At 54.8% G+C, this 24552-nt stretch overlaps 1 protein-coding gene across 2 annotated transcripts in view; it reads right to left on the reverse strand.

Annotated features, from left to right (window-relative positions):
* LOC121448256 (zinc finger protein castor homolog 1-like) overlaps positions 1-24552 on the reverse strand; it is a 144598-nt gene that overhangs the window by 22925 nt on the left and 97121 nt on the right. For both annotated transcript variants that reach the window (XM_041652119.1, XM_041652118.1), the window contains one exon: positions 997-1485. In XM_041652119.1, coding sequence (XP_041508053.1) covers positions 997-1485 — 489 coding nt within the window. The remainder of the gene's footprint in view (positions 1-996; positions 1486-24552) is intronic.

The raw sequence follows: 24552 nt of genomic DNA on the forward strand, positions 1-24552 counted from the left end.
GCGCAATCACCTTGTGTCTGGCAACAGCAAGGGCTTTTCCTATCAGAGGAAACTGAAGGTCACACTTTTCCTCATTGATCTTGCAATGTTTGTTAATTACTCTGTCACTGATGTGGCGAAGGATAATTAAACAGCTCTGTTTATATCTTATATGCATAATTATGTGGCTGAGCAGGGCTCCCCGCACAGGGAAGAGATGCGCCCCTCGCTGCAGGGGGAAGGGGACAGGGGAGCAGGCAAGGGAGGCGCAGGGCTCTAGGAATAAGCCTAGGAAGGAGATTGGGGACTGGAGCCAAGGCCCCAGGTCCCAGGGCTCCAATCCAAGAGGAGACCCCTCTCCTGTCTGAAATGCCAGGCCAGCCCTCCCCTGGAGCAGAAGCAGGGAAGGCGGCTGTGTCCTAAGTACAAGGAGACACTGATGAAGCCAGGCCCCTGTCGTCTTGTGGGAAACAGGTCAGTCAGGAGAGCATGTCCAGGGCAGCTGCATGTTGAGGGGATCTGCTGTCTGGGCTGAGCCAGGCTTGTGGAGACATACTGCTTCAGAGGGCAGGATGGGACACAGGGAAGGAGACGGAGTCGGGTGGGAGCACAAAGCCCTTTCTAGACATCTCATTAAGTTACCAAGAGAAGACTGAGAGATGAGCACTTGTGCTGTTCGTGGTACCACTGACACTGCCCCATCGGTCCCCACACCGTGGGCCCAGACAGGCTCATCCCTGTGCAGGTATGTGCTGTCACGTACGTGCCTACCTTCTGCTCACTCATCTGTTGAGTCTCTCTGTGCACCCCTGCCTGCCCCCCATCCTCTCAAAGCCCCACTGCTAGCAGCTCCCCAAGGCCTGTTCACACTCAGGAAGCTGCCAATTCCACTCTGCCTCTCCCCCACCCCGTCTCTCCAATTCTTGCTGGGTTGGATAAGGTACTGGTGTCTGGATGAACAAGGAAGAATTCCCTCTCTGGCCTTCATCCTCCCTTCTCCCACGGCCAGCCACACACCTGAAGCCTGCTTGGTGCTCGGGCCGCTGTCATCTTTTGCAGCCGGACCATCTGAGTCCTTCTCCTCCAGTATACTGCTGTCCTTCGAGGGCTCCTCTGCGTGATCTTCTTCATCACTGCAGCCCTGCGGCTGGACCATGTAGACGCCCTCTGGGGGCAGCTCCAGGCCCTCACGGGCAATGCGCCCCAACACTGGTGTGGGTGCAGGCTCTTCACTGTATTCCCCGTTGACCCATTTCTCGATCACTGCCCGCCTCTTGTCTTCTTCACTCCGGGGAGCCCGGGTAACTCCAGACTCGGGGCCACTGCGCTCTTTGTCCCGGGGACGTAGTGGGCTACCTTCAGCTTGGGAGCCAGCCTCTGCTCCCTTCTCCACGACCACCTGTCGGCTCAGCTTGGCACAGATGGCATTGAGCTTCAGGCCGCCTTTGCGCTTGGCTGCCATTGGAGGCTTGCCTGCGGGTGGGTCGGTGCACCGGGTGCCTTCAGCTGCAGGGATAGAGTGGAGGGTACAGAGGTGAGAGGCCTGTACACCAAGCACAGTCACCCCTAAAGTAGTTCTCCATCCCCCCTCAACTGACCACAGTTCTGTCAAACTGCCTGAGACCACCTGACCTGTGCCTATCGCCTGTGTTAGCCCGAGTGTTCCAGGGCTGGACTTGCAGCTGCTCTACCTGCACAACCGAACACAGCAGCCGACATGAGGGAGGTGGTTCAGGATAAAGAGATAAATGACTCTTCGAACACAAGAGTTCTAGCGCTTGATTCCTGAAAGAATTTCCTAGGCTTGGCTGGCCTGAAATAGCCCCTCTGTGGGGTGACATGTCCTTTATTTAACACAGGAAATGAAGGCATGGGCAGGTGAAGGGTTTGGTATGAGGCAAGGCTGGCAAGGGCCAGTGTTGCGCTGCTGGCAGCTTGGCTGTGCCTCTGACTATTCTACCTCACCACGGATCCCTGGGGAAGAGTCAGCTGCAGCCAGCTTCCAACCTATGCCAACCTCCTGCCTTGCTGACCCGACAGCAATTGGCTGGCACCTTCCCCACTTGAGCACCTTACTCTCTGGCAGATCTTCTGCCAGGTCAGGACTCTGGCTCTGCCCCCCGTCCCTGGTTCCTATTTCTGCTCACTATATGGCAGGGTTCTTCCCTTGGCCACTCAGAACCTCTCCAAGGTCTCCCCTCCCATCAGTCTTCTCTGCTTTCCACATCCCCAACCCCACATGAAGTCTGGTCATTTCCTATTGCTGCTTGCTTCCCACAAACCTCAGTCAGGGTTACCTGGACACAGCTCCTCATAACCCTTCTGTGGCCACTCCTCTTGTCTTAGGACCCCCTTCTTCCCTTCAGCTCTTGTAGCCCCGGAAGTCTACTTCCAAACCCAGAAGACATGCTGGGACCTCAGTGAGGACATATGGGGCCAGTGGAAGCTACAGGTTCTGTGTTTCATCTCTGACAATAGCCACTGAGCCGCCGGAGAGACTGGATGGCCCCTAGAGTAGTGGCTATCCCCCTGCACCGCTTAGCCTGCCCTTTGCCCTCGTCAGGTCTCCCAGGGTCTCAGGAGCACACCGGCCAGGAAGACTAACAAGCACAGATACACATATACTTCGTAACCCACACATCCATCTGTCAGCTGTCCACCATGCCGGCAGTGAGGTTCTACCCTGTGCCAGACCTCGTGGTGTGGCCAGACACAGGCCAGTGCTCATATGGAAGGGTCTCCACTCACAATACCTCTGCGCATAGGGACCCCATCTACTCTCCACACTTCTTTCCATGGAATCTGGCATGTCCCACATGGGTCAGAAGGCTAGGCGAGGGGCTCTGCTCAGGGCTGTGACCCATGATAATCAAATACCAGGAGAACCTGTACCCCGAGAGCCCACCTGTGGCTACGTCAGTGTCTGCCTAGAGGCCTCATGCCACACAAAGATAACTGCTTCAACTTGTACGTGCAGATTAACCACCCCTTCCCTTCAAATGCCCCGTGGCCCCAGATCCTTGCCTTGCCACTGGCTGCTGATACATATGGCTCTGCTTGGCCCAGAAAGGACAGGGTAATGCCAGCTTATTCCATGCTATGGAAAGGTCTGTTCAGTCTTGTCCCGTATTCCTAGTTCAGGGGTCACAGTTTCGGGGCCTTTGGCTCTTGCCAAGCCAATGCCCACTCCACTCATGTTTGCCCACAGCACCGGGTCTGTGCTGGCCAACAGAGATCCAGAACACCCACCCGTGGGTCCTTCCTGAAACTCAGTGACAGGGCTCACGGTCACGCCCCACCCCACTCAGCCTCTGGGCAGGCTATCAGGCTCTATGATAGCGCATTGCTTTCCACAGGGTAGCAGGTCTCACCTGGGCCCCTCCGTCCCCTGTCTTGGATGGGAAGAGGCAGGCGGAGTGGAGGAGCCTGCACTATTTTTACCAGGAGCTAAGCAGCCAAGTGTGTATGGCAGACGGCAAATGAATCTATAAATATTTATCCCAAGGAAGAGGGAAGCACAAGCTCTCAGGGCTGCACTTGCTGTTGGCAACAGCCCCTCCTCGGGTCTCCACCCATCCTGGAGCCTCCCTGAACTTCGGCCCACCAGGCACTACCCACCCTCTCTCTATCTCGGCTTCATGCCGAGTCTCTGCCTGGGCCCCCACCAGCTGCGGTGCAGCTGTGCGCTCAGGGCCCACCCCCACCCCAGGCCCCTTTGCTCTAGCCAACTCCCTCTACACCTGCCCTCCAGCTGCTGCTCTGCCCCAGACCACCTGCCTTCCAGATGTTGCCCTCCCCCTGACTCTACTGATGGTCCCAAGGGTGGAGGTGGAGAAGTAGGAGATGTCTGGGCCCATGACACAGGGACAGAGAGGTACCGGCAAAGGCAAGGCTTGTAGGCATAAGAGCCCGCACGTGTGAGGCTGGGGAGGCAGGAAGGGGCTTATGTATGAGGCTGAGAGTTGAGCTGCCTGCTGGCCTTCCGGTCCCCATGAACCTTCAACCAGCCCCTCCATCAAGGCTTTGGAACCTACAGATTAACCCCCCACCACACTGGTCTGACCCCAGACTCCTGTCCATGTAAACATTCCTCTGACTTTCTTCCCTAAAATATAAACGCCATGGCCAGGCCTCAATGGAAGGAAGCCATCCGTCCCCGGTCCTGTCATTGCCCCTTTCATCTCCTTCCCGCCACTAGCCTGCCCGCTGTTCTATTTACACTGGACACTTCCTCTGGGAACAATACTGCCCAGGAGGCAGGCTTGGACTGGAGGGTGGGAAGCAGGGGGCTCCTGTTCTGCCCACCCAGAGGCAGACAGACTTAGGAGTAGCAGCGAAGGCAGGTAAAGGAGAGGACCTGGAAGGGTTCACCCCATTCCTGGCAGCCCGTGGCTGATCCCAGCAGCTCTGCACCGGCAGGGCAATCACTAGGAAGTGCACACTATAGGCTATGGCCTGGCCTTGGGGTCAGAGCCCTGAGTGCACAACCTGGCTCTGCCCACTGTGAGCTCCGAGCCTAGGCCAGATTTCTCCCTGGAGAAGCATTGCAGAAGTGCAAGGTGGGATCTCTCTGTGCCAAGCACAGAACCTGACAAGCAAGGACTGGGAAAAGGATGTTGAGCCCAAGAGGGGCAACAGGCGTCTCAATCAAGACGGGCAGGGAAAGCTCATTTGGCCCAGGGAAGCAGGGGGAAAAGACAGACAGGAGACTTGGAGTTGCCACCTCTAAGCTCCCTGGGTCCCAATTCTCCTTATGAGGGCTTGAAACTCAACCCCACCCTCCACCCCCGCCCGCAGCAGCCATCCAAGTAAAAAAGCAGAGGGTAAGGGTAAAGAGAGCACAATTGTCTACCATTTGAGCGGGGACTCACTGACACCCTTAAGGGCAGTGAGCAGGCACCGTGATGATCCCATTTGTCGGAGGAGGAAGTTGATCCTAGAGCCATAGACACCCCAGAGCATGAACACAGGCTCTCAAGAACCACTGAGGCTGGGGCTTGAAACGGCCCAGGCTTCCCTGCAGGGGCTTCTTCTGTCTCCTATGCCATCTTCTCTTCAACCTCACTTCCTGTTCCCATAACTTGGAGCCCCCTAAAGTGTTAACTGCGATGGATAAAATGGTGCAGCAGATTGCTACAATAAATAATTTACTGATATTTATAAATATTCAAATCAGCCAGCTTCAGAAACCGAATGAAGGGAGGGCCTCGGGAGAAGGGCCCGATATGGCATGAATCTCATCACTCCTCCGAAGGCTGGGAAGGCCAGAGCTCCTGCCAGCTTCGGTGAGAGAGGGGGGCTCAGAGGGCTGCACCTGGGCCCCATGTGCCCTAGCCTCCCTGACCATGAAGTGAAGACCAAAGGTAGTTAGAAGAATTGCTCCCTGCTCATCTGGTCCAGCCAGCCCCTCTCTCACGGGCAGCCTGAACACAATAGTACACACTCGATGCCTACTGCCTTATGGCCCTGGGTCTTGGAGTTGCTGATCCTGCTGGGGTGGGGGCAGTCCCATGGGGCTGGGCAGGCCTGGCAGCCCCCTGCCTCCACCCCCCCATGAGTAATGTATTTCGTGGCCAGGCTGCCTGTCAGCCACCGGGCTCCGGTGCTTTATGGGCTCTGCTTGGTGGCTCTGAACTCCCTGGTAGGAAATAAAGTTCTCCCTGCGCGTCCCTTCTAAACATTTCACTCAGTGGAAACGGTGTTTAAGAAAAATGAGAACATATTTCTTCCTAAGGATGCAGTATCCCCTTTGGGCAGCCTAATGCCCGCTGTATATCAGGAGGTGGGGAGGCAGGGGCCAGCAGCTAGTCCCCTGGGGTGGGTGTGTATGGGGCCTTGCCTGCCTCTGGCCAGAAGCAGCTCAGGAGCCATGGGCACTGCTGGGCCACCCTGGCAACTGTCCTGGCCTGCAGTATTGAGAGTCACATAGCAGGTGACACCCTCTGAGCACCTTGTCTACGCAGGGGACTAAGCTTTGGCACACACACTGGTGATCTCCTAACATCCCGCTATGTCACTTGTGCAGTCCCCATTCCCAGATGAGGCAGCAGAAGCAACGAGGTTGGTAATTGCATTCTGTCTCCCCGTCAGTCCTAGAGCACAACTCCCGCCAGACCAGGATGTCCAAGGCCACAGGCTGAAACCCTACACACGCCTCCCACAGTCCTCCAAACAGCTGTCCCAGAGTCTCCGAGGTGATGTACTCTTGGAGTTTCTGCCTTGGCTACCCACGAGGAGCCGAAACTTCACAGACCAGGAGCCCCAATCTGACAGTGTTGTCAGACAAAGGTCTCACCACTGAAGTGCACCGTCCACAGGCCAGCACCTGGGTTGAAATGGGAGGCTTATGTTGTGAAAACAAGACAGGCAGTTCGCTTCCTGTATCACCCTGCCTCCTCCACCACAGCGGCTCGTTCAGCACAGATGTGGGAACAAATTTCCAAAGTGATTACAAGAGCCATCACTGTGGCAAAGAACACAGGAGTGACGTGGGAGCGTGTAAGCAAGGAAAGGTTGCTGGACATGGGCCTCTCACTTCCTTCCTCCTCTACTGCTCAGCCTGTCTCCATAGGAACAGCTCCCTCCTCTAGCTCTCCTAGCCAAAAACTGTCCCCTAGGAGAGGGATGTCCCTTCTTGGGCCTGATCCCAACCTTGGCTGGAAACACAAGGGCTTCTGAGTGTTAGTGGGAGGCAGGAATGGCTGCTGCTACCCTTGGCCCTCCAAGCTGGGGAATGGGCGGGGCTTGGTCACTGGGCCCTAGCTTGCCCCCCTTTGTTTATTTATTTATTATGATTTTTTTTTTTTAGTTCAGTTAAAAGGTTTACTATCCAGACGCGTCTAAGTGGCCTCACTTAGCGTAAGTAACTCTATAAATCAGGGGAACTGTTAGCATCCACCGCGCAGGCGGGCTATCAATCTCCCCCAGGTCACAGCCAAACAGGAAGGGGAGAAAAAAGAGAGTTGCCACCCAGGGGAGATTTAAAACACATACTGAGCAAATACACACTGACTTGTCTGCCTGCTTGTGTGTGTGTGCAGCCTCACACGCACAAACACATGTTCACACTTCCACGTGTGCATGTCTCTATGGTATGTATTCACATTACATACATACATGGCTCCAGAGAGTGGCCCAGGCTCTGGAAGTGCCCTGTGATCATGGTAACAGAACACAAACACAGTTCCTGAGGCCGGGCGGGGGTGGGGGGGTGGTGAGGTGGCAGACGGTATAAGGGGATACCAGGCCTCCCAGGGATGACTTCTTAATTTCTGCTGCAGGCAAGTGGCTCTGGAGGGCTATAGAAAGGACCGGTGTGGTCCCTTTCCTTTCTGTGGCCCTCAGCTCTGCAAACCTGAGACAGCGATCAAGGCAGGTACTTGGCAGAGAGGCAACGCCAAAGAGAAGGCTCTGTGGTTCCCACACGCTCATGCGGGTTCTTAGCCACCGAGCGCCAGCCCTGGGCTGCAGAGGAAAGACTCATCTAAGTGAAAGGCTGTGGTGCCACGCAAAGAAAGGAAGACTGTGAGACTCAGCAGGTGACCTTCTGGTGGCAGCTGGAGCGGGGCCCCACCCTTTCACTGAGTAGGTACAGTTGGGCGTCCATGTAGCCTGGACACAGGCTGCCATCCATCCTCTCCGTGAGGCCCCAGACCGAGAAGACACTACTCTCTGAGCCATGCCAGGAACCAGAGCAGGGTGGCAGCTCTGAGTATCCTCTATGGTTAGGGAGCAGTCGCGGGTCACACAGCCTAAGGGGGAGACCCGCTGGGCCCATCTCCCCTCCCTGCAGCCCTGAGGCCTCCCTGGCTCACCCGCCTGCCTGCCCGCAGCATCTCTCCATGAACTCTACTTCTCTTCCTCTCTGAAAACAACTGAGCTGTAAATACTGTTTAACCTTCTCCCCCCCTCCCCACCACCAGCCCCTCCCCTCTGCACTATAAAAACACAAATATGCCATAACTCAGCCGGCCTGGCCGCCCAGCCTCCAACATGCCCCGCGCCCGGGCCTCTCAGGAAGGTCATTACAAACGACTTTCCGATTCACTGCTCCTGAAATAATTTTGTGTATTAAAACCTGAATCTGCACTTTCTGGGGCCGAAAGCCTCGCTTAATTATGGCGGGTGTCCTTGGGACGGACAGTGATCCTTCACTCGCTAGCCCGCGCTCCAGCCCTCCGCCCGCCAGCCCGCCCCCCTCCCCGGGCCCAATCTGTTTTCAAAGTGTGTCTGTCCTTTATTAAATTGTTTTCTTTTCCACATTATCAGTTGCCATGGAGACCTCATCTCTCGGATTATTTGAATTTCATTATATCTATTGATTTGGGAGCATTTCATCTTTTTTATTGTTTTTCTGTCAATTTTCAAAACGAATAACCATCTAATTTGCGTCAGTGCTGATTATGTTTGTCCCTCAATAGAGGTCGGCAGCTGCGCTGGGGAAACAAATCAATGAAAAACCATCATAAAACTCCCCACTCCAGTCTCCAGGATGTGTGGGTGACATTCCACGCCTGCGAGAGACACACTCATCAGCTCCAACTTCGGCAACGGTGGCGGCAGCCCCGCTCCTTGTCCGCCTCCTTTGGCCTTAATATTTAATTTCGCGATTTGGGGCATTATTAGTGGTGTTTTTATTAGCGCATGTGCATGTGAGTGTTTGGTGGTGGGCTGGCTGTTTCATTAATTTGTGGGTGAGGCAGGGAAACCCCTAAGGAAGGCAGGGCAGACTGTGTCTGGGGTGTGGCGGGAAATGGAGAAAACAGGGGGAACACCCTGAGGAGGGAACAGGAGCCTGGGGACCTGGAGGGCCCTGAGGAGGGGCTGGGATGGGGGGACCAAGAGAAGGGTTGGAAAAGAGGGAATTCAAATTGCTTACTTTGTTGGTTTTTTTTAAATAATTTATGCAATTTTAAGCATTTATGTATAAATTTTTTAATAAGCCACCCTGGAGCAGGATGGCCATTAACATCCCAACGTCCTTCTGTCCAATGGGCTGGCAGAGAGGATCAATTTCTGAGAGTACTTTCCCTTTTTTATGACATGATAAAATGCTTTTAAAGCAACTTACACAAATATGGAAATGTTTTTTTTTTTCTTTTTTTCGTCCCCTCTCCCTTCCCCTAACAGCCTTCTTATTCACCAGGGAGGGAGGGGCTGTTCCTGTGTGTGTGTGTGTGTGTGTTTGCACACACACACACACACACACACACACACCATACCTAGCTCTCTCTTCTCCTGGGGAGGGGGCTGAGGAGGCTGGCAGGGAGACAGCCCCAGTTCTAACTGGAACCAGCCGCCTGTCCTTCTAACAAGGGCATAAACTTTCATTACCCATGCACGAAGTCAAAGACAATTTAGGGAAACGCGCTGCTCGGAAAAGGAAAACCTCAGCGATTCGTGATCCATGCCATGGCCACCATCTGGGGGCTGTCCATTTAGCTGAGGGCACAGGGACCTGAACCTCCTGGCTCTGCCCTGACCAGCAAGAGGTAGGGAGCAGACCCCATCCCTCACACCCTGTGGAGCCTTCCATGAGAGGCAGTCAGAGCCAGACCAGTGAGCCCAAATATGCAAGGGCTACCTCCTCAGCTGGGCTGGACCCTGCTAGTCTTGCCTTGGACAGAGCTGCCCCTTAATTTTACCCTTCCCTGAAGCCTCTTCACCAACACCAGTCAAGAGCAGGTTCTTGAAGGTGAGCACCAGGTCCTTCCTTCCTACTGCTCTATAGACAGTAATGCGGCATGGCTTGATAGCATGCACAGATGGACGGAGGGATCACAGAAAGAGAGCAGGGAGATCTGTCCTGAGGCGTCCTGGAGTCTTCGTGGGGCCGCCATATGCTTAGGATAAAATGCCTTCCCTAGGTGTCTCTACTTTGGAAGTAAGTACGTTACAGAAGTGGCTCTGGGGAACGGAGGGCTGCCATCGAACTCTCTCTAGGCTTGAAGTTGAAGGAAAGCAAGCCAAGTAAGGAAGATGGCTGGCAGTCCCCATCACTAGAATGCAGGGTGAGCCTGACCTCACCTCCTAGTTACTCATGGTGGCGGGGGGGGGGGGCAGGGTTTGATAGTGAGTCCTGCCCGTGTTCTCCCACCAGGAGATGAGGGCCATCTCTGATCCCAGAATAGGTTCCGGAGCCTCCATCCCCATCCTCCTAGTGTATGCCACCTCCCGAGACAAGAAACAGCACTAGGACTTTGGCGGTTTTCAAAGAAAACAACCCAAAGCAGATACTTTCCCCTCTGATACATGTCTCCTCTGTCCTGGGCTCCAGTGTCCACATCTGTAACGTGTTTAAGGGATGACTGTCTGGGACACACAAGATGGGCACATGGTGCCACTTCTATTACGCTCAAGGCTGACCACAGAGAGGGTCTCCTCTGTAGCCTCGGCAGAAGCTAAGTACAGAGTCCAACCTTGCATGGTTCTGCGGCCTCTGTCCAGAGACCTAGTGACTGCCGGGATCGCCTACATCCCATGTGCCCAAGCTACCCTTTGTGCCCTCCCAAAGTGCCAGGCTCCTTCTGAAGGCACCACCTGAGTGAGCCAGCCTGCCCAGCCCCATCAGTAGCTGCCCAGCGGGTAACCCAACAGAGCCTCATGGCCTTCGGAACCCTCTTCTGTGGCAGCAAGGGAGATGCCCTAAAGGGGCCTGGACACTCTAAGCCCTTAGTGGTAACAGAGGGGAGCGCCCACCTCTCTTCTTTCCTGTGCTCAGATCCCCCCAACTGTCATTAAAATAACAAGTTTCTGTTACAATCTAAACATTCCCACATCACATAAAGGGTTATATTACACCCGAGTCACTCCCGGCCCATGTTTGCACAGAAAAGCTCACGGCAGGTCCCCCCTCCTGACGAAGTGACTTATTAAAGTTTAAACAGTAATTAACAGAACAATAAAAATAAAGGGATGTTTGGGGAGTCATAGCGCACACAGGGTTTTTGGCAGTGCCAGCAGTTTTTCAGTGCCCTGCGCTGGCAAGCAAAATGTGACTGTGAAGCCGGGGGGACGGAGGACGGGCCAGAGTTGAGCCAGGGAGACTTGAGGCCTGTTGGGCAAGAAACCGAGGCCAGATTGGAAAGGACGACGGCCGAGGGAAACGGAATGGGTGCATGGGCACAAGGAAGAAAGTACGGCACAGCGGAGAGCTGAGGAGGGGGCTTTCGTAAGGTCAGGAGGTCGACAGCCTGACCCTGCCTGGCCCTAGGTACTTCCGGGAGCCCAGTGCCTGGTCACATCTAGCCAACTCCAGCAAGGACCTGGCTGGGGGAGGCTTGAGGTCCCTGGCACGAGGAGACCCTAAAATTAATGATTCCTGAAACTGGACCCCTGCCACTCTGGGTTTTTCTCCCAGTCAAGTAGGTACCTTCCTTACTCTACCCCTAGCCCCGTGCCAGGGCACCCTAAGACTCTACCCCTAGCCCCTGTGCCAAGGCTCCCTAAGACTCTACCCCTAGCCTCTGTGCCAGGGCACCCTAAGACTCTACCCCTAGCCCCTGTGCCAGGGCACCCTAAGATCTCTCCTAAATACATGCGCGGGGAAAGCCTTCCTCAGTCTTCTCTGGGGGAAGGAGACCTGTTATAATAACTTGGACCAAGTCCCACCTAAAGCAAGAAAGCACCCAAAAAGCTAGGTCAGGCAGACCTTCACTGCAAAGTCTTCAAGCCCAAGCTCTGCAGGGACCTCAGGAAAATCAGAGCATCCTGGTGCTAGCAGGGTCTCTTGATGTCTTCCTTTTCCTCGCCTTTTCTCTCTGCCACAAATGCTACACAAGAGGCTCAGATCCGGGGCTGTAGGGGAAGGCAGAGTCAATGTGAGCCAGCCAGGGAGCGGTACCCAGGAGCTGAGGCCAGTACCTCAGTGCTTTTTCCTCAAAGCCTTGGGGGCCAGAGGAAAAAGCTGGAATCCAGGTTGGCCAGGTGATAGGCATCAAAGTCCTGCTGAGCCAGTCCTTGGCCTCTAAACCCAAGCTCCCTCGCACCCACTTCTGCCCTCTCCCAGACTTCCTGCACCCTCTCTGTTATAGGGCCTGTTGAGGGACAACATGTGTTCATCCCAGGCTACCCTCCCATCCTGCTGCCCGTCTGCCACTGCCTGTCACCGCCCTTCCTCTTCAAGGAGAGTCACTGTGAGTCAAAGCTCTCTCCTCACCATACAGAATCCACTTTACAAGGGGATTTACAGTACAGCACCCTCATTCCCACGCAGGCATAGAGTGGTCTCCGGGACACCAGGAGACCATAAGGGGGCCTCTCCTGAGCTGCTCCATCTGGGCCTAGGCCTCACAGCTCCAGCCTGACTGGGTCATCCTCAAGAGCCTCCTTCCACCTGGGCACCTGCCATTGGCAGTCCCAGACCAACATCCAGCTGGGAAATAAGCCCTAGCCAAAGGCTGGAGCCCTCCCAGCCTCCCCTGCAGGTCCCTGGGCTGGTCCCTCCACATCAAAGGACAAGTCTTAGCTGGAGTAGGTAAGAGGCTAGGCTGAGGCCAGACTCCTTCCACTCTCCTATCTCATGAGATCTGGGTCCTGGGAAGCAGATGGACACTAAAGGCAAGGGCTTCTGGGAGTGTGGAGTCCAGAGACCTCAGTGCCACTCGGATGTCAGGCACGTACAACTATGCCCCAGGAGCTGCAGGGTCCTAAGCCAACAGCTTTTCTCTCCCTCTTTCTGTGTAGGGCTCATTGGGGCTTCACTACCCCCCTAATTCCAGTGACTCATAATGGGGGAGAGTGGGCCCAGTGATGTTTCCCCAGCCTCCAGCTGCCATGCTCCATTGGCAGTTGAGCTGGGAAGGCGCTCATACTCCCTCACTGCTGGAGGAGGCAGCCTGAGTCACCCTGCCCCAGAGCCGTGCTGGGGGTGGGAGGCAAGGACGAGGCAGAGGGTGTTTGGGTGGCACCAAGGAGGGCAGGTGGGGAAAGAACCCTTCCAATGGGTCTGCTTTAAGGCGGACAAGTGGAACTGTTTCAAGAGCCCTCCACTTGCTGTCTGTTCCAGGGGCATGGGCAAGGATTTGAGGCTCTGCAAGGCATTCCTGAGGGAGTGCGGGAAGCCTACGTTCAGGTCCCATGTGCCCTCCCATCCTAGAGAACAGTTACCAAGATGCAGGCTGTCTTAGATCTGCACCAGACTTTAGAACTACAAAGGGGCAGAGGCCTAAGAGGATTTGGTGAAAACCAGGGTCGCTCATTGCCCAGGACCAGACAGAGCAGGAGACCCAATCCCTATTCTGAGTCTCTCATGCCCAGAAGACCACCAGACCCTTTCCTGTTTAAAGGGGAACCTTCCACAACCTTGAAAACAGATTGTTCCAGTCTTTCCTTGGTCCCCATGGGATTCCCTTCTGGGAAGGATTCAGGCCACATACTGCTCCACCCTTCCAAGTATCCCAACAGCTCTAAGCAGAACTTATGGGGTGCAGGGTACAAGGCTGGAAGTCCGGCACCCCAAGTCTACAAGAGCAGCATGAGCAGAGGCTAGCCCTTTTCTGGTTTAGCCACTGGAAATGCAGCTCCCACTGTCCTTTGGGCTGTGGAAGGGAAGTAGGGCCAGAACTATCCTGGAATTAGGAAAAGGGCCTGGGACAGACAGGCTCTGGAGTGAGCTTGGCCCCAGAAGGGGTAGGGAGGCAGCTTCTGACAGTCCAGAGCAGCCCTCACCATCTCTGAAGCCTACTGCTCAAACCTTTTACTGAGGCTAACAGTGAGGGGGACGTGAGGGGACTAATTTAAGAGTATTTTTAAAACTGTGGCCCTGGTGGAGGGGTTTAGCAGTTGTCAGCCATCTGGAATAAAGAATTACAATCACCTCCCTAATCCTATATTCCCTAAACCCTAAAGCTGGTTAGTGTGGGGCAAGGCAGCAGGTGGGCGGGGGGGGGGCAAAGCCGAAAGAGGTGTCCACGGACCTAGCAGGACCTTTTCCCCCCTTGGAGGGTGCCTGGGCTTAGGGTGTGGGCAGAGGAGCCCACTCAGCTCCCCCACTGCTCACGCTTGCTCACTCCCCAGGCCTTGCCGGCTTGCGCAGGGGCCGTCAGGTAAATTAGATCTGAAAGCTGACAATTTCTGACCATATTTCCTTGATTATTTCAAACAAATGCACAGCAGCCGCTGTAAGGAGATTAAAGTGACATAAACGTCCCGAGTGGGAGGGGGGAGGGCAGAGGATTCAGGTCACCCCCATCCGTCCCCCGCCTGACAGACGCTATATCGCTATCCAATCCAATAAAAAATCCCCCCCTTTTGCTTTAATTAATTTTACAGCTAGCTTGCTTAATTACTTTCAATCAAAATCCTCCTGCCATCGCAAAATTAGAGATGGTTGAGCTCCATTAGCCTAAATTCTTCATTTCCATATAGAAAAGAGGCTGTCTACAGAGCCAGCCTGGGCCCCTGGCAGGACAGACACTAGTCTGCCCACCCGCTGCCAGCCAGCCCACTCTGGCTTCTCTTCTCTGTCTCCTCATCTCCTGAAGGTTCAGGTGGGGTGTTCTTCCCACTATCCCTTAGGTCTTCCCCAGACACCGTGCAGCCGCATCAGGACCAGGCTGAACTAAATGGCCAGGCTGACACTGTGCTCTGTACCAGCTCAGCCTCTGCTTGAGGTCTTCCCCTTCCCAGCTGCCTCTCAACAGAGCTGCAGGCCCTGGCTAGCCAAGCTCACATCAGCCAGGGCCCGCAGGCCCTCTGCTCACCAAGAGCTTAGCAGGGTGGGAACACTCTAAGTCTTGGAGTTTGGCATGTCTGCATAGACCCTGGAACCACCGTCACCCAGGGTTCCCTCCACTGACTCCTGGCTAGAGCTGCTGCCCACTGTCAGAGCCACTGAAGGACCAGCTGTCTCGGTGGCTCAGTAGCCCCCACAGACTAGTGCCCCCCCCATAGCCATGGTTCCCAGTCTGCAACAGCTGCTCCTCCACCCCCAGCCTGGTTGGTGGGTGGTGGGTCTGGGCTCCGTCCACATCCTGGGCTGTGCTGGCTCCCCTCTCCTCCCCTCCACCTGCCTGATCCTCCTAGCCCCAAGCCCAGCTCCGGAAACTCCACTTCAGGTTTTCTATGCTACAACCCTGAGTGTCACCACAGGGTCCAGCCCAACCTGGGATCCAGCTGATTAAGGATCTGTAACAGGATGTGGGGATTATAATAAAACCTGGCTCTGGACCTTCGGGGGCAGTAGGCCAAGTCTGGGTTCTAGGACTCCTCTCCCCTCCTTTCTCCACAATGACCCCGAGCCCAGCTGTCAAGGGAAGACCCTTGAGAGGGTCCGAACAGTTCTAGCTAGACTCTGGGAAGTGAGTGGCACAGGTGGCATCGAGGGACCTGGACCAAGCTTGTCAGAAAGGCAGGGTGAAGGTGGGAGAAGGAGTACTCTCTGAAGTCTGCCTTGTACCCACTATGCTCTTCTTGGAAGCCAGCCTGATCTCTCTTAAGGAACCAACGTGTTGGTAGGGCATATTCAGCATGGTGCCCCGTGCAAAGGCAAATATCTAAAGAAAAAGTGTCCTATGGGTTGTATGAGATCCTTCCAGGCTACAGGCCCCACAGTGCCCCACGGCTATGGCTGCCTAGCACAGGGTGTGAGGCCAGCTATTGGTGGATGAGGAGCTAAATTTGGTGCCTCTCTTTTGGGACCCCCAGTAGCCCGTGCATCCATTGCTCCTCTCTGGTCCAGTTCTAAGGTAACTATGCGCCCTTCTTCTCCTGGTTTGCAGGGCTTCTCTGCTGCATCTTGAATCCCTACTGGCACTGCCCACTCTGGCCCTCAGGAGCTTGGAGGCTAGCAGAGCGTGAGTTCAGGAGGCTCCTGGGGTTTATCTGGCCTTGCTGAGCCCTAGGGTTAGCAAGGTGAAGAGGCTCTCCTGGCCCTGTGTTTTCTGCATCATGCCCATCACATGGCCTGGACCCTCTCTCTTGCTTCTTTCCTGGGGTTCACCACAGGGAGTAGGGGGCTGGAGAGGCTGCCACAGCTCCAGTCTGTGGGCACCTGGCTACTTCTTGTTGCTCTCTGTCTACTGAACTAGGGTGAGCTTCATTCTGTTTTACCCAGACTGTCATGCCTGGCCCAGGTGGGCAGAGGTGGAAGGGTAGATAGAAAAGCAAGCTCAGGGGCCCAGAGATCCAAGGACATCTACTGTAGGATGGTACAGCCCAAATCTCCTCCATGCTAGGTGGTACCTGTGAGGCAGCATACTCTTCTACCCCAGGCCTTCAGTATGCTGACCCCTGGCAGAGGTACCTCCTTCAACTCTGGGCCTGGCCTCCCTTATCCTAGACCTATCCCTCAGAGGTCCACTCTCCCGGTCATCCCGTCCCCCTGTCCTCATCTCTGAGCCCTGTTCCTGTTTGTATCCACAGTAACAACTCATTATCCATCCAGCTCATTAGACCACGAGATCCATGGGACAGAACCGCCGGCCAGCACAGAGTCTGGCCCAATAAATATTTACTGAAACGAACACAGAAAGCTAAGTGCTTCTTGTGTTCACTAGGGCAGAGCGGGGGACCCAGGGTGTGGCCTGACTTCTGAAGCAGATCCTGCCTAGCTCTAGGAACCTTCTCTGCCTGTCAGGGTGGGGACTCCCCGGCTGGAACTGAACTGACACTGGATATTGCCCTCCTCAACCCCAAGCTCACCTCCAGATGCCCTTCACAGGACCCTGCCAAGAGAACAAAGAAGGCCCCAGTTGTTTCTGTATCTCTCTGTAAGAGGAACAACTGTTGCTAGCCAGGCCTTTCTGAAGAAACCCAGCAACTGTTTGCAGTGGAGGGCAATTTTCTCCCTCTGCCTTCTGTCCTTGTCCCAAAAAGGAGAAAAAGAGATTAAAAAAAAATGGGGGAAGAGCCATACCAAGCCCCACAATCTCTCTTAACCCGCTCTCAAGTCTGTTTGGAAATGTTGTGAGCACAAAGAGGGCACAAGGACAGCCACCTGCTGTCCCCGACAACTGGGACAGCCGCAGCTAAGGGACAGGCTGTGAGATCAGGACCCAAAAAAAGGAGGTGAGAAAGTGTAGCAAGGGGGGGATGGAGGGAGGCGAGGGGGGTGTGCAGAAGGACAACAGGAAAGATCAAAGCCTAAGAGGGTGGAGGGCAGTACCTGGCCAGGAATGGAGGCCAGGCAACGCGGAAAGGCAGGGCGCTAGCTCACTCATGCTTGCTCACGCTCAGTGGGATAGTGGATGTGCTGGGGGTGGAGAAGACAGAGAGAAGATGACTGGAGAAGAGGGAGCGAGGTCTATTAAAATCCTCTCAGTGCATAACACAAAATGTCAGGGTTTATAGCTTCATTCTTGGCTTTGCCGGGACTGAGAACCCTGAACAGAAATGTCACCGCTTGTCATGTTTAATCACCTGCTGTTTGTTAACACCTCCCCTGCAAGGAGCCTGTCTCAATCTGCCCCTGAGACCCCAAGGGACCTGGAAACTGAAAACATCCAGGCTCCTTCGCAGGGGCTCTTGGTCCTGCCTCAGCTTCCCGGTGGAGGAGCTACCTTCTGCTGCCATCCGCAGACTCCCAAGGAGCCCCAGAATGACGCTTCTCAGCAAGAGGGTCATGACCCCACTGGTGTGAGATGGTGAGCTTGGTGTGGAAGAGGCAGGCACTTCTCCTGCCCTCCAGCTTAACCCACCTGCCGCCTCAGCCTGAAGCCAAGGGAAAGTTAGTCAAGGAGGGCCTGGAATTCCCTGGTGTCAGCTGGAAAACCAACAGCCATGGACATCCAGTGTTTCACCCCCTCCTCTCCAATCTGACCCAGCCACACCAGCTATGGGTCTGGCTCCCTCTTGGAGCACACATTCTCAACCCTACTACTTCATAACTTCCTCCTCTGGGGTGGAAGAGATGTGGGGTGCCAGGGTAGCTATGTCCCCTAGTACCTGCCAAGCTGCCCTAAAGACACTGAGATGTTCCCTACCTCCTAAAATAATATGGTCCAATCTGGCCAAGAAGTCAGGTCCTCTCAAACCCATAAAGCAAAGAGGGGACAAACCTGGTTCAGGGATCAGGCTCAGTCCCAACCCATCACCCAGCTGTTTGCAAAGCGGCCACTTTGCTCTCTGTGGTTCCCAAGGAAACACCGTGAATTGCAGCAACACAGAGCAGTGGGACACTGGACCGACTGAACTCGTGAACTGAGTGAAGTGGTCTCTGAGTGGTCCAGGGGATGCATTCCCTCCATCCCTCTCTGCCTTCGCAGAAGCACACTGGACAAACATGAACCTAAGGACTCGCCTCCTAGGAAAACCACAGGTCTAGACTGTGTCCACAAGCACTTTGGCCTGCCCTGCCCTGCCCACTTCCATCTCACCAGGGACAAGTAAGAGTGACCCACCCTGGCAGCGCTCCCTGCGGACAAAGGAGAGTTCCTTTCTCAGGAGCTGTGAAGAAAGAAGGCCTGCAGCAAAATCAGGTTTCCTGTGAAGCCTAACAGCCATTTGCATCAGCCACTACACTGTAGGTGGGCCCAGGGAGGAACCCAAGGGGACAAGGGGACTGTAATGGGATCTGGAACCCTTCAGGGACACAGGCTGAATAACACAGTCGGTACCCAGGGATGTAAGCTTTGTAATTTCCCCTCGACATTGCCATGTGGAACAGTCCCTCAGGGAAGCCTGCTTCCCCCCTGGCAAGGAAGTTCCATACTGTGTCTGTCTCCTGGCTTTTAAGAACAAGTCTGGCAGTGACTATGGGCCTCCTGTTTCCCCACCTGTGTTTTCTGGTTTTTGGGTTTTTTTTTCCCCTCCCTTCAGTGCTAGAGATGGAAGCGCGGGCTTTACAAGTTCTAAGAGAGTAGCTCGACCTCTAGGCTACGTCCCTTCGCACCTGTGAAACAGTCCAAATACGCTGAACCTTGTCTTTTTCTAAGAGAAATGAGTGTTAGGTGTGATAGTCATTCTCGGTCTCTCAGAAGGAAGGCGCTGGGTAGAAACCCAGAGGACGTGTGAGGTCAGGTGGCTCGTGTCCTCTCTGGATGCCCTGATCCATCTGTGTCCCTAGAAGAGCCCTCTTCTATCCCCCTCCCCCCCGCCAGGCCTCCAGGCAATGTCTTGTCCTGCCTGGGTGGCATCTATGTGCCCACTTGAGGACACGCACACTGACCTCAACGCAGCAGGCCACACAGCAAGCCTGGGTCAGGGCAGAGTAGTATCAGGGGGAGTCAGTTGTAAGTCACCCCTCCTGCAGAGGACATATTTAGCTCTGGAGGTCCCTAGCCTCTGCAGGACCACAAGGGAAGGCTGATCAACTGTCCTTAGCTGGTGAGGACCCGGGTGCTCATAGAATGCTGGTCTGTCTAGTCCTGGGTAAACTGGAGTACTTGACGACCTCACCTCTGCTCACTGTGTTGTTCTGAAGGGTGGATACCCTGCCCAGACTCTGTGTGGGATCTGCTCCTGAAGCCCCTTCATCTCGGGGGAACTGATGCCCCTGACAATGAGAACCCAGGCTCTCCCACTGCGGTTTCTGAAAGCTTCTCCTTATTATTGGCAGGTACCATGAACACGTGGGATGTGTCTTCTACCTCAGTAGACCATGGTGCATCCCAAGGGGACACCAGAAGTGGGGCCTGGGCTTTGGGCACTTCCAGGTCTAGAGTTAGTGGGCCTGAGATCTCGGATTTATCAGATGAACAAGCCTCCTGGCCAGGCGGCCTGCTGTAAGCCTTTCATTAATTTACTATTAGATAGGAAACTGCTCCTCACCCAGGAATATAAGTTTTCATCTTATTTTAAGTTGGATTCTTAAAACAATTACCAGGGCATCTGGCGATGACTTCATCATACTACCGGGGCCCTGCAGGGAAGAAAGGCAGCCCTGAGGCTGCACAGGCCCTGCTCTGGCCCCTAAGGGGACTCAGAGCCCCAACCTCCACTCCTGATCCTGAGAGAGCAGTGGACACACTATATCTCTGAACCCTGCCATGTGTGGAGAGGCTCCCTCCAGTACCACCTGCCCCCTGAACCCGCTGGTGACAGTTGCTGAGAGCTTCAGCAGCTGGTGCCGCGGGAGCATTTTCTATTTTTAATTGTTTGATCGGAATATTAACTCATCTAGGCCTGCTCCCAAGGCACAGTTCCCAGCCAAAGGGTTTCCCCCGTTTCCCACACCTTCTTTCTCCCCTCGCTAGTCAGAATCAACGTTGAAATTAATAATCAGAGACACACAGGCCTCTGTGAATTTGCCAGAGATCAGAGTATAGAAGATTTAAAAGAAAAAAAAAAAGGCAGCCTCCTCCATAACCCAGAGACACCTTAGAACTGGTCCTGGCCTCCTGTGCCCTCTGTGAATTGACCCTGGGCTCCAGGGCAACAGTGGCTGCTCCAGCGCACACAGGCACAGAAGCTCTGACACCATCCTCACACTTCCTGGCATTTCTCCCTGGCCAGCAGAGCTCTTTGCCCTGGGTCCGGACCAGCTGGGAAAAAAGCTGGCTTTTTGTTGGAGCTTTTCGGCATCCACTTAGAGGAAGGGAGCCCTCAGGAGAATCGCCCAAGGAACTCTTCTGTGGTGACCACAAGGATTGGCCCATCTACCAAGGGCAAGTCACATATCCAGCCTGAACGGGGTGGCACCTGAGTCTGGGATATACCACTGCTGAGGGAGTCCAGCCCTCTCACCTTCACCTGGCCCTTCTCAGGAAAGGTCTCCCACCTAGACCACGTACTCCTGGCCTCTTGGCCCTCCTCCCTCCAGATGCCCTTGGCTCCCACCGCTCTGCTCTTCCCTCTCAAGGTCATAGGGCCGTCCACACCAGGAATATTTACTCACCAGACTGGCCCTGTGAGCGGCACTCACCACAAATATGCTTTCTGATAAAGCTGGCAGAAAAAATTCTAGAGCTCAAAACAATGTCAGAAATTAGCCCCCACCCCCGGCTGGCCTGGAACAGGTCATGCAGCTCTCTGGGACAGTTCTGGAGAGCTCTGGTTACTCTCCCTCTTTCACTTAGCTGCTTCCTGCTTTACCTCCAACATACAGCCTGTTGCCAGGGCCTTGGGGACCGGGGACTAAGCTGAACTGGGTCTTGGGAAGTAGTCTTCCCATAGCCTTCAGAGGCCAGGGCCAGGCCAGGCAGCCTCTACCTTGGCTGCTCTCTGGGCCGTCTCACCTCACTGAGCCCCCTCCCCCACCCCGTCCTCTCTCTGTGCACAAGGGCTTTAATGTTTTTATTACCTGTTTGACTCGCTGCCTTATTGCTTCTCCCCTTAATGGGGCCGTAACCGTGGAAACGAGGAATAAACGGCCACCAGAAAATGAGATGATTAAACAGGTCACCCTGGCAAAACAAACTCGGCTAAGGGACCTCTGGGGGTGGGGAAGGGAGGCTACCCCTCCCACATCCAGAGCCAGAAGGCTTGGACCAGGGTTGCCCACAAGCCCAGAACACTGAGAGGGCTGGGGCAGATATAGTAGGGCGCCCCCTGCTGGTCAGCAAAATACCCAGTTAGTCCTCAGTGGGCCAGGCCTTCTGGCTTGCTGTGACTTTGGGCTCTCAGGAAGCAGGGAGAACAGCGCTGCTCAGAGGGAAATGAAAGGGGAGATGATGCAGAAGATGCCTTTTTGGGTCTAGTGATACAAGTCTTTCTGGAGGCTTGTAAGCACACTCCCTCTCAGGAGTCCCCTTAATTCAAGGACAGAGCCCCAGAGGAAAAGCCCAGCTGTGGGAAGTATGCTATGGGAATGCCTGGTGTCCGTTCCCTTCAACCCAGGCCTTGAGACAGGCTTTAGGAAGCGGTCTCAACAGCCAAGCACTTAGGCCTCTAGCAGGGCTATGGGACCAGAGGGCACCTCAGAGGGAAGGCCTGGGAGACATGGCTCTTCCGGTATGGCCCAAATACTCTACCATAAGGCATAGCTCTGAAACTCTGGCAGTCTGGGCTGGTCCCTCATTCTAGCCTTTCTGCCTATACTGGTCAGACAGTGGAGAGAACCTAGCTTAGAGCAGAAATCCCAGCGTGAAGTCTACTTGACAGGAGGGGAAAGGGGATAGAAGGCCTATAGCAACTTGACCTCATACTCTGTTACACCCTGTTCCATACCACAGTCATGGCTACTAGCAGCTGTCTTCATGTCCCCTTGCTCCCTCTCACCATCCATGATTCCAACCCATTCCTTCCTGTAATGCAGGCCCTAGAAACTCTTGAGAAGCCCAGGCCCTGACGGAATCAGACACCATTTCCTGCCTTCCTCCTTCTGCCCCACTCAGAAGCTGGGCAGGCACTTGGGGAAGAGGAGTCTCCATCAATCAATTGCACCAGCACTTACGGTGGGAAGGCATGAGCCCCAGCCCCATTCCACGTACTGGGAGGAGATGTCAACACAGCAGCTAATGGTCAGCATTAAGAGCTGGACTGATGGAAGAAAACAAGGCCCTGGCCTTAACCTTCTGGGGACCGAGGTTCATGAACATGAATGCTGTCCTGGCATACCAATGCCACGGGTATAGCCAGCTCCTCTGAGAAGCAGGCCCCAGCCAGCCTCTTATCTCTTATCTCTTCCTAGGGCCAACTGGGTATGAGGCTGGCAAGGGGTGTGGGGGAGCAAGGTGAGTAGGAAGGGCCTGCCTGCCAGAGCTGGGTGGCCTGGCAAAAAGGCAGAAAAATGGAGTTGCACAATGGAAAGTAACTGCTCAGAGTTGAGGGGAGAGGCCTGGGAGAAGTCTAGATGTAGGAGGTTGTCCCTAAGGCCACCCGTTCGTGAACAACCTGGTCCTCATTCCAAGTCCCTCATCTTAGCATGCGACAGTACCAGCTCTCTCTGACTCTATGCGTGCCTGCAAACTGGGGGCCTGGCCACCCTGATTCTGCTAAGTTCCTTAGGACTCACTGAACTGCGGCTTCACCGCCCACCTGGGAGCTCTTTCCTCACAGGGGACGTGTGTTTTGAGAGCTTGAGGTGTAAGATACAGACAGCCAGACAGGGGTACACGGGACCACCAGCCTACCACCTTTCACAAACCACCCTGTACGGCAGTCTGCCCAACCGATTCACCTCCACACCCCAGGGCCACTGGCTTCCAGCACCTTTGGACTTGCTAGACCTTGGCTTGACCACCCCAACAGCTGCTGCTTGCCTTGGGGACCCATTTCTGGTAACGACTTTGGAGCAACTTCCTTCCCCCTCTAAACACGAGGACCAGGAGAAGGGAACGTGGGGAAGACAGGGATAAGGGGAAGGAGGCATAGAGGCAGGAGTGGCTTGAGCAAGACTTAAAAACCATGGGGCCTGGAGTTGGTGGTGAGGTGAAGACCCGATTCTCTCATGAGGGTGGACTAGCCCATGGTAGCGAATGGAGGGGTGGGAAGCCGGGAAGCCGCAATGGCCTGGCAGGGTCCAGAAAGAAAAGTCAAGAGCCCCACCTCATTCCCTGCCTGGGGAAGTGGGCAGGGACTTGAGCCAGGGACAGCAGCTTTAATGAGGAGAGGCTGCAGCAGTGACTCAGCCTTGCAAAGGTGCCTCCATTTATTTTATTTTCCATCATAAAAACTCAAGCTGCAACTCAGCCAGATTCCCTGGCTGTGGGGGGTGGGGAGTATCAGCAGTGCCAGGGAAGCAAGGAGAGATTGCTTAGCTGATGTTGTGCGCGTGCGCGCGCGCACACACACACACACACACACACACACACACACACACACACACACCTTGTCACAGCCCCACCACCCCATGCCTCTCTTAAGAGTTTGTGGGTTTCCCTTCACAGGTCCCTACCAGGGAAGAGGGTCTGAGGTGGGTTCTCTCTGGGGCCTCTTATGAGGATGACTATGCTAGGCCCATTAGCTGGCATTCTGCTGCCCTGGAACCAGAATCAGAGCTGGTTCATAGCCACTTCACCGTCCTGAGCTGCCTGGTGTCTCAAATGTTTTCTGCTGAGGATGGACCAATGATACACTTCTCACCTCACCCATGTGACTCTTCCCTGGATGCCTGCTGCCTCACTGAGCAAAATCAAGTTGGTAGTCAAAGACCTTAAAGGTCACTTGATGCTCAAGTCCCTTCCAGTGTCACTGCTGGGGACATGGCCAGCCTGTCTGAATGGGACCAGGAAACACACCACTTCCAAGACAGCCCATGCTGTGCTCGGCTCTGACGGCTCCTTCCTGCCAAGATGGCACCAGATCGCCCGCCCCCTGCAGACCAGCAAAACCGGTGCCTGGTTTGGTCCCAGCTTAGACTGGTTAAGTGGGTATATCTGGCCAAGTACAGTCTTCAGGAAGGAAAATTGAGGGCGATCTAGTTTACCCAACCCAACAGAAGTAGCACAGACCATTCCCATTCCCTGGTGTGTGCCGAGTTCAGTGTACCTTGTGCTAAGGGGGCTCGTAGAAGCTTCCGCTTCCGGCAATACCAAGCTTTGAATCTCTGGCTCACAGAAGTTCTGCATGCTGATGTTCTGGATGCCGGAGCTAAGTGTGGACAGTCAAGTTCTTTGCTCCTTCGGGTAAGACACAAGTAGGGGGAGTCTGCTGCCCTTCTCCTGCCTAAGGTTGTTTCCTAGGCCAGCTCTCTTGGCCTCATCTCTCCTGGCCTCCTGTCATTGAAGGCTGAGTCCCATGTGACATGGGAGCAGA

Source organism: Microtus oregoni, unplaced genomic scaffold (genome assembly GCF_018167655.1).
Source record: "Microtus oregoni isolate MIOR12 unplaced genomic scaffold, Mior012 000005F_ref0000423, whole genome shotgun sequence".
NCBI classification, from domain to species: Eukaryota; Metazoa; Chordata; class Mammalia; order Rodentia; family Cricetidae; genus Microtus; species Microtus oregoni.